At 34.1% G+C, this 12,864-nt stretch overlaps 1 protein-coding gene across 2 annotated transcripts; it reads left to right on the top strand.

Annotated features, from left to right (window-relative positions):
* The first annotated feature begins 5,905 nt into the window (after window positions 1–5,905).
* On the top strand, window positions 5,906–12,388 carry LOC132308329 (lactoylglutathione lyase GLX1-like). 2 transcript variants are annotated; one of them, XM_059806385.1, is made up of 9 exons: window positions 5,906–6,009; window positions 6,988–7,124; window positions 7,252–7,376; window positions 8,002–8,066; window positions 8,150–8,362; window positions 10,995–11,042; window positions 11,131–11,238; window positions 11,332–11,484; window positions 12,110–12,388. In XM_059806385.1, exons 2-9 carry the CDS (start codon window positions 7,009–7,011, stop codon window positions 12,158–12,160), a joined length of 879 nt encoding a protein of 292 aa, XP_059662368.1. In that variant the 5' UTR covers window positions 5,906–6,009; window positions 6,988–7,008; the 3' UTR covers window positions 12,161–12,388. The 2 variants fall into 2 exon arrangements, with proteins under 2 accessions (XP_059662368.1, XP_059662376.1); XM_059806393.1 differs by having other exon boundaries at window positions 5,917–6,009; window positions 6,985–7,124.
* Window positions 12,389–12,864: the final 476 nt, after the last annotated feature.

The raw sequence follows: 12,864 nt of genomic DNA, 5'->3' as shown, positions 1-12,864 counted from the left end.
CATCGTAATGCTTCACAAATTCAGTAAGAGTCATGATCTTGCAAGCAATATATTGAAATATATTATTTGTACTCTCACTTCTTTGTGTTGATGTAATATCGGCCGAGAATGTATTATGACTGAAAGTTGGGCACCACTTCTCATGAATGTCATACAATTTATTCAACCATTTATTTCTTATAATGTCATGTTCCTCATTTATCTTCCCCCAGGTGGACTCGAACTCTTCCTCAGTTTCACAACCATAAAAAAGCTTGTTGAACTTCTCCTTGAACCTTGGATTTGCAAACAAAGTGGAAATGTTTTGGGCGTCATTTTTCAAGATATGCCATGTACATAGGCGATGTCGTGTGGTGGGTAACACCTTACGTATAGCATTTGTCATTGCATCATCTTGGTCGGTGAAAATTGTTCTAGGAGCCTTATTTCCCATAGCCTCCAGAAATGCTTCAAATAACCAAACAAAAGAAGCTGTGGTTTCATTCAATAAAAAAGCACAATCGAATAGTACAATCTTCCAATGATGATTTATTCTAACAAAAAGGGCACAAATCATATTGTATTTATTTGTGCGATAAGTGGTATCAAATATCACGACAAAAAAATTAGTCATTCGATTTTGATCATCCACTTGAACTGTGTAAAAGAACATTGGATTTTCTGATTGCTTGGACTTGAAATAATTAATGAGAGTTTGAGCATCCCCTGCTTCTATTGATTTTGATTTTTCGGATTGTAAAAAGTTATGACAATCACGTTCTGTGAACCCAACATTTTGAACTCCACCGGCTTCTTTAGACAAGTATGAGTATGCCTTGGTTGCTTTTATACCGGCTTTGGACATGGAACTCAAGACAGCGGCACTAGTGCTGTTCATCTTTCGCCCTGACCTCAATAAATGTCTTTGCTCAGGCTTTGCAAGTGCATGGTTATGTTCAGAAATGAACTTAACCAATTCCCAAACACCATTTTCCACACTAAATACAACACGAGCTTTGCAACCAGTCCCAGTTAGCATTCTTTCAAACTTTTTATCTTCAAAAGGTGAACTATCTTCTTTAAATCCTTCACATGAAAACAAAAAGATGCGTTATCGCAAACCACCTGTGCCTTCATACCTCCGAACTTTGCCTTTCCGCACACTAAACCCTTTTGTTTATAGCATACCTATTATAGAGATTATAAGCTTCTTCCTCGCTATATACCAGCATTCCAACTTTTAGATCAAAACTATCATCACTCTGATGTGTGACATAAGGGTTGTTATCATTGTCAACATTAATGATTTTTCATTGGTGCATGATGATTTTTCCATTAGGGTTGTATGGCATAAGATCAAAATTATAATAATGTTAAAACATTCTTTAATTAAAGCAACCTCAATGTGTCATATTAGGTTCAAATGAAGATAATGAGAAAGAAAACTATAATTTTGAGTTTAAAGATGTCTATTAACAAATTTTGTTATTTATTTTTATCAAAGATTATTATGTGAATCAGGATATGATACAATGTATTATTAAAATTTTCATTCAACATCTTATTTGAAATCACATTATAAGAAAAGAAAAAATCATAACTGAGATGAAAAATTATGTATATAAATAAAAAGAGGAATACATAGAAGCTAAAACATAACCCAATATAAAATCAATTTGTCTGTCAATAATGCTCATATAAGCAAGTTGAAATTCCTTTTATTTCATGTAGCTTAAATTTATATTTTTAATATTTTACAGTTAAATATGTGATGTTCAACCCACTCATCACATATTTAACCATATATATATATATACATGTGTGTGATATATATATAGTCTTTTGGACTTGGAGATTTACCACAACTTCAAATTCTAAATCATGAAATCTAGAATTCGACCAGATTGAAAATTCTCTTAATTTCAGGTTTTTTTTTTTTTTTTTTTTTTTTTTTTTTTTTTTCCTGAATGGGATGTTTTTTGTTTTTATATATAAAGCAAAATGGTATAATTACAAAAGGATTCAAAATCCCATTTCGTTTCAGACGTCGATTCAATTTTAATACAAGCCAAGAAATGGAGTAAACTCCATTATCAAAGAAAAAAATCCAAGTCTAAGACTGAAAGGCCAAAACATGAAAGCAAAAACAAAAACTCAATGTTCTCGATCATCCTGCTTTGACATGAAAGAACGAGACCGAGATGCTTATGGGTGAAAGAGGAATAGAACAGGATAATAATATCAATAATATAAAAATAATAGAGCAGGAATGTAACTGGGATGCTTATGGGTGAACGAGGAATAATAGAGCAAGAAATTTTGTTATGTTGATGATTACGGGTGAAAGAGGAAAAACAAAGCACAGAGTTTTTGTTGGGTTTAAAAGAAGAATTTGTTAGATAAAGATGGAGGTTGGGTAGGTTAGATGGAATGGTTTAGAGAGAGAAAGATGAACTTTGGATGATGCAAAAAAAGGGAAAATGAAACCAAAGAGAACTTTGGATGATGCTGTTGACACCCATTTTGGTAAATTTTGTATTGATGACGTGGCAGTGGAGAATGGTGATATTCCACGTAGATTGAAGTTGAAATTGTATGCAAAGATAGGAAGAGTATTTTGAATAAGTTGTGGATAAAGATTATTGTTTTAAGACTTATATTTTAGTAAGTTTTAGTTACATAATTATATTATCTATAGGATTAGTTTATTTTTGATTTTTTAATTAGTTGTGATAGAGTTGTAATGCAAGTAAAGTGTTTGTGTGTATGAGTTTGTTTTACGTAGTTTTCTATAAATAATACTAAAGGCATGCTTTGTAAGAGGTCCAGCACCCTCAAAATCCTTTAATTTATTTGTTTATTTTCTCAAGCCTTTCCTAGAATAGTATCCTTGCTATTTCTTCTCTATCTTTATCTGTCTTCTCAATATCTTCTTCTATTTCTCTCTCTCTCTCTCAATCTTTCTCTCTATATTTCTTTCTATATTTATTTCTCTCCCCTTTCTATTCTCTCAACTGTTACTATAAATTATTCATTGTAAAGTCATTTTAACTAAGGCAATTCTTGAACTCAAAAGAGGAGTTTTACCGTTCTCTTTATCCTCGCATCGCCTAAAAGTCAACCTTCCCAAAGAGACTAACGTTGACAACTCACACTCGAACCACAATATTGGTTCTGGCACGCCCGTACCACATCAATTCCGAATCGGATCTAAGGAATCGATTTTAGCGTTAACATTCTTGGCACGCGCGGTGGGACTCCACTAGGTGAGTGATTTATAATACAAAATATGCAGTCGGCTTCTCAGCCAATGTATCAGTATTCTAATAAGCCATATGGTTGGCTAGATGATTATCGGCATGTTCTAGCAGTCGCCGATTATCGGTATGTTCCAGCAATTGATTACCGGCATATTCCAACAACTAATTATCGGTATGTTCCAATAGTCGATTATCGGCATGTTCAAGCAGCCGTCGATTATCAGCATGTTCTAGCAACTGATTATCGGTATGTTCCAGCAGTCGATTATCAGAAGACGCCAACAACCCCTAATTATCAGCATCTTCCAACAGCCGATTATCGGCATCTTCCAGCAGTCGATTATCGACATGTTCTAGCAGCCGATTATCGGTAAATGGTAAATCAACAAGTGGGAGAAATAAGATCCCAACTAAATCTCCAAATGGGAGAATTTAAAGAGGCACTTATTGATTATCGGCAGGTGGTAAATCAACAAATGGGAGAAATAAGATCCCAACTAAATCTCCAAATGGGAGAATTTAATAAGGCACTTGCCGATTATCGGCAGGAGAATCGGGAGATTAAAGCAATGATGGCTCAGGCTTTAGCCCTAATCCAGGCCGAGGTAGTTCAGCAAAGTCCACCAACACTATTAGCGGCTGCCGTGGGGCATGTGATTGCAAACCCCCAACAAAAGTTACTTGATTCATACCCTCTACTTCAGCCTGCCAATTATAGTGAGGTCATGTTTGCTGATCAATGGACTTTTGGGTATAATGCAGTCCTGCCGATTGAGCTGAAGGCAAAATCGTCTGAAATGAAACTGGCTGGAAGGAAATCAGCTAAGAGAACTCCTTGCTGGCACAATGTCATTAATCTAGTAGAGATAATAGGCAGATCGGCTAGAATGACGCTTCACAATAATTTAATTCCTACCGATCATGATCATGATTTGCTAGCGGAGTTAGAAAACATATGGTGGGTAAGTCCTTCCTGGGTTTCTGGGCAAGTGATATTGGCAAACTTTCTAAGAATCTAGGAAGAAGCCTAAATCGGCAGATTTGGCTAAATAAATAACATCTTAGGGGTGATTCAGAAGAAATAAAGTTTTGGAGCTCGTTGATTTGTAATTTTATTCCAATTGATTAACTTAAAATTTCCTTCTAATATATTTTAAAATTTCAAATATCTTATCGGTTTGGGCGGCCGACAGCCGATAGGACATTTAAAATTGGGGCATTGTTGACACCCATTTTGGTAAATTTTGTATTGATGACGTGGTAGTGGAGAAGGGTGATATTCCACGTAGATTGAAGTTGAAATTGCATGCAAAAATGGGAAGAGTATTTTGAATAAGTTGTGGATAAAGATTATTATTTTAAGACTTATATTTTAGTTATTTTTAGTTGCATAATTATGTTATTTATAGGATTAGTTTATTTTGAATTTTTAGTTAGTTGTGATAGAATTGTAATGCAAGTAAAGTGCTTGTGTGTAGGAGTTTGTTTTACGTAATTTTTTTTATAAATAATGCTAAAGGCATGCTTTGTAAAAGGTCCAGCACCCTCAGAATCCTTTAATTTATTTATTTGTTTTCTCAACTTTTCCTAGAATAACATCCTTGCTATTTCTTCTCTATCTCTATCTATCCTCTCAATATCTCGTTATATTTCTCTGCCATTTTTTCTCTCTATATTTCTTTCTATATCTATCTATTTTTCTCACATTTCTATTCTCTCAATTGTTACTATAAATTATTCATTATAAAGTCATTTTAACTAAGGTAATTCTTGAACTCAAAAGAACAGTTTTACTGTTCTCTTTATTCTCGCATCGCCTGAAAGTTAACATTCCCAAAGATACTAATTTTGACAACTCACACTCAAATCACAATATTGATTCTGACACGCTCACACCACATCAATTCCAAATCGAATCTAAAGAGCGATTTTAGGGTCAACAGATGCAACACGCAGGATAATAAGTGGTTAAGTTTTTTCAACTTTTGGTGTTAACACGACAGCTTATCTATAAGTAGTCATTTTGCCTTCGTTATATGATCTAGTCCACCAAATAAGATATCTCACCTGGTGGACTAGGATTACGCAATAATTCCCCCTCGGATGCATCCAACCTTGACACAATGATTGTAGGCTGGGAAACGGGAATCAAAGCTAAAATGTATGTCCAAAATAAACACAACATGCTTTTCAAAAAGTGGCCACCTACTAGCCACAACTTTTCATCTACCAGCATGAAGTTGGACGCCACTCATCTGAAAAACATATTGATGGACATTAAAATTTTAAATTACTAAAATAAAATGCTTCATTGCCAAAAATTGATAATTTGATGTATAAAAAAGGCTTTGCCTCACTAGTTAGCCACTGTTCTTCTGACACGTCACACGGCAAAAAAAAAAACTATACAAGACATTTGACTGTGATAATTAGAACGTTAGCTAAGAGTTACAACCACGAGTCAAATCTTAGTGGAATCAGCGTATATGATGGGATTCACTTGTAACCAATACCGGTCATTCGTTGTTTGTCAATTTTGGTCTCCTGATTTGGAATTTATTTTTTGTCTGTCACAGAAACAGTGATGAGCTTCTGTAACTGTAGCTTCCCCCAGCGAAGAAGATAAGTAATATATATATATATATATATATATATATATATTGAAAATTATAATATTGTTACTATTGTGTGTATATACATGTGAACTGTGAAGTGCTCACACGATCGTTTCTAGCGCTTCTCCTCTATTCTTCTTCGCTCTCACTCTCTGGTATACTCTCTCTCTCTCTCTCTCTCTGCAACAAATACACATTTACATTGTGTGTGTGCAACGGCATATGTATATATATATTGTATTTGTTGTTGTTAAATATATATATTTTTTGGTTGATTTAAGTAAGAGGGCTTGTGAATTGTACCCTAATGAGCTCAACTTTGGCATTTTCAAATTTTTAAAAAAATAAATGACACAAAAATAGTGATTCAAACTTGTAAATGAATGCTGAGTTTTCTCTATGGTTAATAATTGATTGGTAGGTAAAAGAAGCATCTTTTGCTGTAATATTCCAAATATGAGCTTCAGTCTCCTCTGTTTCCAAAATATGGGTTTTACACTTTTCTACTCGTTGGTTTGATGAGTTCTAACAAATTTGGAGACACACATACACAATATTATTATTATTATTATTACCCCTCTCTCTCTCTCTCTCTCTCTCTCCCTCTCCCCCTTACATCATATTATAGAATTGCCCTAAGAAAATCAATTTATAGGTTTGTTTGATTGCCAGATAATAGGAGGAAAAGATGAGGATTCTTGGAACACCCTAAAAAAAAAAAAAATCACTTTGATACTTGTTAAATATTTTTTGCTCGGTTTTTAAGTATTTATTTATGTTTTTTTGGCCATCAATCGAAGGAAGAATATATATAGAGAGATATATATACATTTTTTTTTTTTTTTTTAATTGGGGACGTGGAGATGTTTTATAAAAATGTAGGGATGAGGATTGATTTTTTATTCATATGAGTTGATCAGTCTTGGTAGAACTTAAGATGAGTCTTTTTGTTTTGGTTGTCAGGACATTTTTATTATTAATAAATAATGGTATTTGAATTTAGATCTTATCCTCATCATTGCAATGATTTGAACATCAATTTATGTTTCCTTATATCTGCAAGTGTAGAGGATGTGATAACAATATAAATAGTTGATATATATTGTTCTGACACCAACTTTTATTGTAAGTAGGGTGTTCACTTATATTTGAACATGGCTGAGGCTGCACCTGTTGTTTCAAGTGATGAATTGTTGGAATGGCCAAAGAAGGACAAACACAGGATGTTACATGCCGTTTATCGTGTCGGTGACCTTGAACGCACCATCAAGTATGCCTTTACGACATTCACTTTATGTGCTCAAAAATAAATAAAAGTAGGGTTTTGATCTAGTTGTGATTTTTGCATTGAAATTCCCGAAGTTTCTCATTTTACTTTGATGTGTTATCACTATCAGGTTTTACACAGAATGTTTTGGGATGAAGCTGTTGAGGCATAGAGATATTCCAGAAGAAAAATACTCTAATGCCTTTCTTGGATTTGGTCCAGAAGAGTCTCATTTTGTAGTGGAGTTAACATACAGTATGTTTTGTATTTTTTGTATTTTTTTGTTTTTTTGTTTTTTCCTGTTTATAAATTCTCATCTTTTGCATAAATTTTTATGTTCTTGTTGGTATAGTGAGCAGTTTGTTCACAATTGGTTCACTTAACAGTTAATTTTCCTTTATATATATATAAATCCCCTATTATTCTGTCTCATTGGTAAATCTAGACCACTTGACAGACTTCCTGGAGTAGGTGATTGAGTCGTTTTGACCTTCAGAATCACAGTTTCTTCTTGCTTGGTTACCATTCAATCCAAATGAGCAAGTTTAGCCAGAATACATTCGGTGTGTGTTTGATAAACACGTCCTCAATCTCTCTATTTCTCATCCACCAAATACTTTTCCCTTCCTTTCCACAAAAGGAGTAGAATCTGTTTCTGATGTTCACGATTTGTGCTGATGAAATGAAGTGAGCTACAAGTAGATTTTATAAAAATAATGAAGATCAACTCACGAGTGCCACCATCTCTAGCCTAGAGTCAGCATACGAAATTTTACTTTTAAAAGTTGTATCTTAGGGAAAAAGAAGGTTATAACTTGAAATTTTGTTCTCTCTCTAATATATGATTTCTTATATGCTTTTTTCAAATACTGATTCACAGACTATGGAGTGGATAAATATGACATTGGAACGGGCTTTGGACATTTTGCTATTGCAAGTCCAGATGTGAGCTTTAATTTGCTGTTTAATTTTGGATCATTATTTAGCTTCAGTGCCAAATCTGGTTTCCTCATCCTACCTGCTATCAGGTTTACAAATTGGTTGAAGAAATAAAGGCCAAGGGTGGGAATGTCACACGGGAACCTGGTCCTGTTAAAGGTGGAACGACAGTCATTGCTTTCGTGAAAGATCCTGATGGCTACCTTTTTGAGCTTATCCAAAGAGGTCCTACTCCTGAACCACTCTGCCAAGTAATGCTACGTGTGGGTGATCTTGATCGCTCTATCAAGTTCTACGAGAAGGTAGAGTTCTCTTAGTTGATTTTTGGTGTGAAGTCCACGTGTCATTTGAATTTACCTTCCAAGTCATTTTGTTTTAGCATTTTAATGTGGTCATATCTATTATTTGTTGAATACGTGCATGTTATATCGGGAAAAAAGTTTCCAAGAGGTTTTATTTTTGAGTAATTTTTTTTTTATAGTTTGTAGAGAAAAGCAGAAGAAATTTTCTTTCATATGTGGAAAGACTATAAAAACTATCAAATATAATATTCTCTAAAAGGATAAACGTTAAACAATATGGTTCGTCCTAACTCCTATGGCTTGAACTACTCGGAAAATGTAAATTTACTTGAGCAAAGTTTTTGAAGAATTGGAGAACTTGTGAGTGGTTGGGAAAAGACCTTTTTTTAGTACCTTGATTTTAATGCCATATATAGATTTATTCAACCTTCCTAAGCATCTCCAATTGTTATCTTGCATTGGCATTTGTATTATTGTATAACATTTGATAAAGTTAACATCTAGTGATTTTCATTTTGAAGTGCACATTGTTGAACATAGTATATGTTAGCATATATGATATCCACGATTTATAGAATGACTTACCATAATAGCAGAGACTTGACTATGCATATGTTAGCATACATGATAGCCACGATTTATGGAATGACTTACCATATTAGCAGAGGTTTGATTATGCTATAGAATATGCTTTAGAATATGTTGTGATTTGATTTAGATTTGATTTAGTTTTCTTTCTTGTAATATGAACATGTGCCCTTTTTATCTATAAATACTAGAGATGTGAATGAGTGATTCAGTCTTTACACAATTTTCTAATTTTTCTTCTATATTGTATTTCTACTTGGTATCAGAGTCAGGGTGGTCCGACTGCAATGAGGGCATTGCGAGTTCAGCACCCACCCATTCAGAAACAGTCTGAGGAGACATAGTTGTTTCTTTTTTGTGGTCTGAGGAGACATAGTTGTTTCTTTTTTATGGTCTGAGGAGACATTATTGATTCTTTCTTCTACTTTTTTTAAACATATGTATAAAGGGGAATGGTTTGAGGAGACATTGTTGATTCTTCCATCATGTTTTAAACATGTGAAGGGGAATGGTCTGAGGAGACATTGTTGGTTGTTTACGGTCTGAGGAGATATATCGTTGTTTGTTTACGGTCTGACGAGTTGGTTGTTTACGGTCTAAGGAGACGTGATTGGTTGTTTACGGTTTGAGGAGACATTATTAATTGTTTATGGTTTGAGGAGACATTTTTGGTTTGTTGATTGACATTTTTAATCTAGTCAGATTTGCACTTTGCAACTTGTAGATTCTGAAGAAGGGTGCTAGCAAGACCGTGTTTGAAGATGTGTTATCCAAGTTGGGCGTTTTAGATATACATGCACCAACTTGAGGGGAAGTGTTAGCATATATGATATCCACGATTTATAGAATGACTTGCCATAATAGCAGAGACTTGACTATGCATATGTTAGCATATATGATAGCCACGATTTATGGAATGACTTACAATAGTAGCAGAGGTTTGATTATGTTATAAAATATGCCATAGAATATGTTGTGATTTGATTTAAATTTGATTTAGTTTCCTTTCTTGTAATAAGAGCATGTGCCCTTTTTATCTATAAATACTAGAGATGTGAATGAGTGATTCATCTCATTTAAGCCTTTACACAATTCTCTCATTTTTCTTCTATATTGTATTTCAACTGTATAATTTCATTCCAGATAAATTTGTTGTCGTTTTTGTTGTTCCCATTTTTCTTATGACCCATTACAAGTTTAGTCTTGTCACACCATGTTTCCATTTTCATACAATGCACCAGAAGAAATGATGTTTCAGAAAACAATGATATTGATTTAGATCTACCACAACATGTAACAGAATTAAAAAGATATCTTTATTTACACCATTCATTATCTATACTAAAGCGGGAAGGTCCTTTGATCTCCAATTTGGTATGTTATATACTAAGCTACTAAAATGCTCTTTATGATCAGCCAAACTAAACAATTTTTCTAACCATATATAAAACTCATTCAATATGAATCCTTCAAGAATCTCTGTAGTCTGATTCATCCGTCAGAATGTTTTAACCAACTAATAACGATTTACCTTTGCTCCATAAATTAACTTTTGACTGTATCTAACCCTAATTTAGTTTTTCTCTGACTTGATTTCAAGTTGCACTTCAACTTTTCTATGTTTGGAGATCTGATTTAAATGTGTCTGATCTAGGTCAGGGTTAAAATGCCGAAGTTTTTTAAGATGCACCAATAGTATACTACAGTTCTTTCCTGGTGCAAAGATGTGAAAGTGGAATATTGTTCATGTTGGCTCCCAGTTCTTGCGAATGATATATAATTAAGTGTAATATTTTTTTAAACTACATTTTTTGTAACATTATTTTTGAAGACTTTTTTTAATTTTTTTTAATTTTAAATATCAATTAATTATTATAGAAACTGATGTTAACTAGTGCAATGCAATAATTGATTCTGGAATTTGAAAATTTTGTACTTTTATAGGTCCGGTCCATAAAAGATATATCTTTTGTTTCATCCTGTATTAAGTAATTGTATTGAACAAATTTTCACATCCGATTTCTTCGATTTCCCATTTGCACAGGCCTTGGGAATGAAACTGTTGAGGAAGATCGATAATCCGGAGTACAAGGTGAAAATTGTTTTATTATAATTTTTAAATTAGAATTCAGGTGGTATATTGATTATCAATGAGGTTTATTCTATTGCATTCTGCTCAGTTCACTCTAGCAATGATGGGATATGCTGCTGAAGATCAGACGACGGTTCTGGAGTTGACATATAACTATGGTGTGACTGAATACACCAAAGGAAATGCATATGCCCAGGTTTGTATAATTCTTCTTCAATACTTGACTAATTTTCTTTTCATTTAAATGGATTTCTTGTTTTTCCTGAATTATGGGATGTACTGCTGCTAGATTGCTATCAGTACCGATGATGTGTACAAAAGCGCTGAAGTTGTCAACTTCGTTACACAAGAGCTTGGAGGGAAGATAACTCGACAACCTGGACCGATTCCGGGACTCAACACTAAGATTACCTCCTTTTTAGATCCAGATGGCTGGAAAACAGTAAGTTCTTTCTTCAACAAATAAGCCCCTTTTAGGTGCAATACCAAATTCATGGTTGAAATAATATTTTCAATTGAGAAATAGTATAGTGACTTCTCAGTCAATGTGCATCTGGAAATGCAGAAGGGCATAAACATTTCATTGAAGCTTTGTTGGCCTTATCAAGGAAAGAGAATGAAGTCATGGCTCAATATAGAGTTTTGAACATGCATTTTCAATTCGTACCATCCTCTAATTCATGCATTGATTGTGTGGTATCATATCCATTTATTTGTGTTGGTAGAAATATCGAGTATCCCATGATGTTTCACAGCAACAAATTTGATCCCATGTTTAAACCTATGTATTGAGTTGCTTCATCTATATATATATTTTTGTTTACGATGGTGGTGTTGGGCCTTTTAGAGCACCCCATAATCCACTGCCAGGCACATGTAGTCCCCCGGTCTCACACACACCCCACAATTACCGGGAAACTGACCCCTTGGAATTCAAACTCTTGAGTGAGCCTTGCCATTAGGCTATATGGGGTTGGGGAGTAGCTTCATCATTTAAATGTGTTTGTGTAGGAACTACCGTCAACTAATTACTAGTTAAATTCTGGTTCTTTTTGCTGTACGTGTAGGTTCTTGTTGACACTGAAGATTTTCTGAAGGAACTGCATAAGAAAGAGTAATGGCGGGAGTGAAAAAGCTTTCTCGAGTGATGCTTCAAGCATGCAAATCTTGATGTCTCTCTAATATGAATAAGTTTGTTGTATTATCTATATGAATAAGTGTGTCAGTATTAGCAACCATCATGGCTGTTCTGGACATTTTGACTACTTACAAACTTTGGTGGTGTTGTATTATCTATATAATATTGAAGTGGGTGCTTATATATTATTATTGTTCTATTTTTGGTAGCTCCCAAGTCCCAAATAATTTTTCTGTGCTATTATCATGTTTGGTATCTTTTAAGAACGAAGACAGGGAAGGCACTAACCAATCAGAAATCAAGGTGTAGCAGATTGGTAGAACTAACAAATCAGTAAAATGAAGAAACAATTTGTTCTCATCTGTAAGAATCAACTTCATTTAGGATATTCTGATATATCCTGACATCTTATACGCGAAAATTTGAAATCAACCTTGTGTTGATTTCTCTTACTTCTTCCCCTGTGAACTCTGAATGTAACCCTTTGCTCAATTTGAGCAGATCACAAAAAGCGTTCAAAGCACTTCATGGTATGTTTAACGAACTAGATATTAGTATTCATTTACTTACTTTTTCCTGGTTGGATGGTACTGTCTTTTGCAACGTAACAAGTTGTAGGTGGATCATACTACCGGGCTGCAGGTCAAGGAGGTAAGGTATAACGTTTCCATCCCAAAGAGGAGG

Source organism: Cornus florida, unplaced genomic scaffold (genome assembly GCF_030987335.1).
Source record: "Cornus florida cultivar Cherokee Brave unplaced genomic scaffold, ASM3098733v1 CherokeeBrave_3.0.0_Hap2_Chr01, whole genome shotgun sequence".
NCBI lineage: Eukaryota > Viridiplantae > Streptophyta > Magnoliopsida > Cornales > Cornaceae > Cornus > Cornus florida.
The sequence above is the reverse complement of the archived record's forward strand: the minus strand, read 5'-3'. Positions and strand labels throughout refer to the sequence as shown.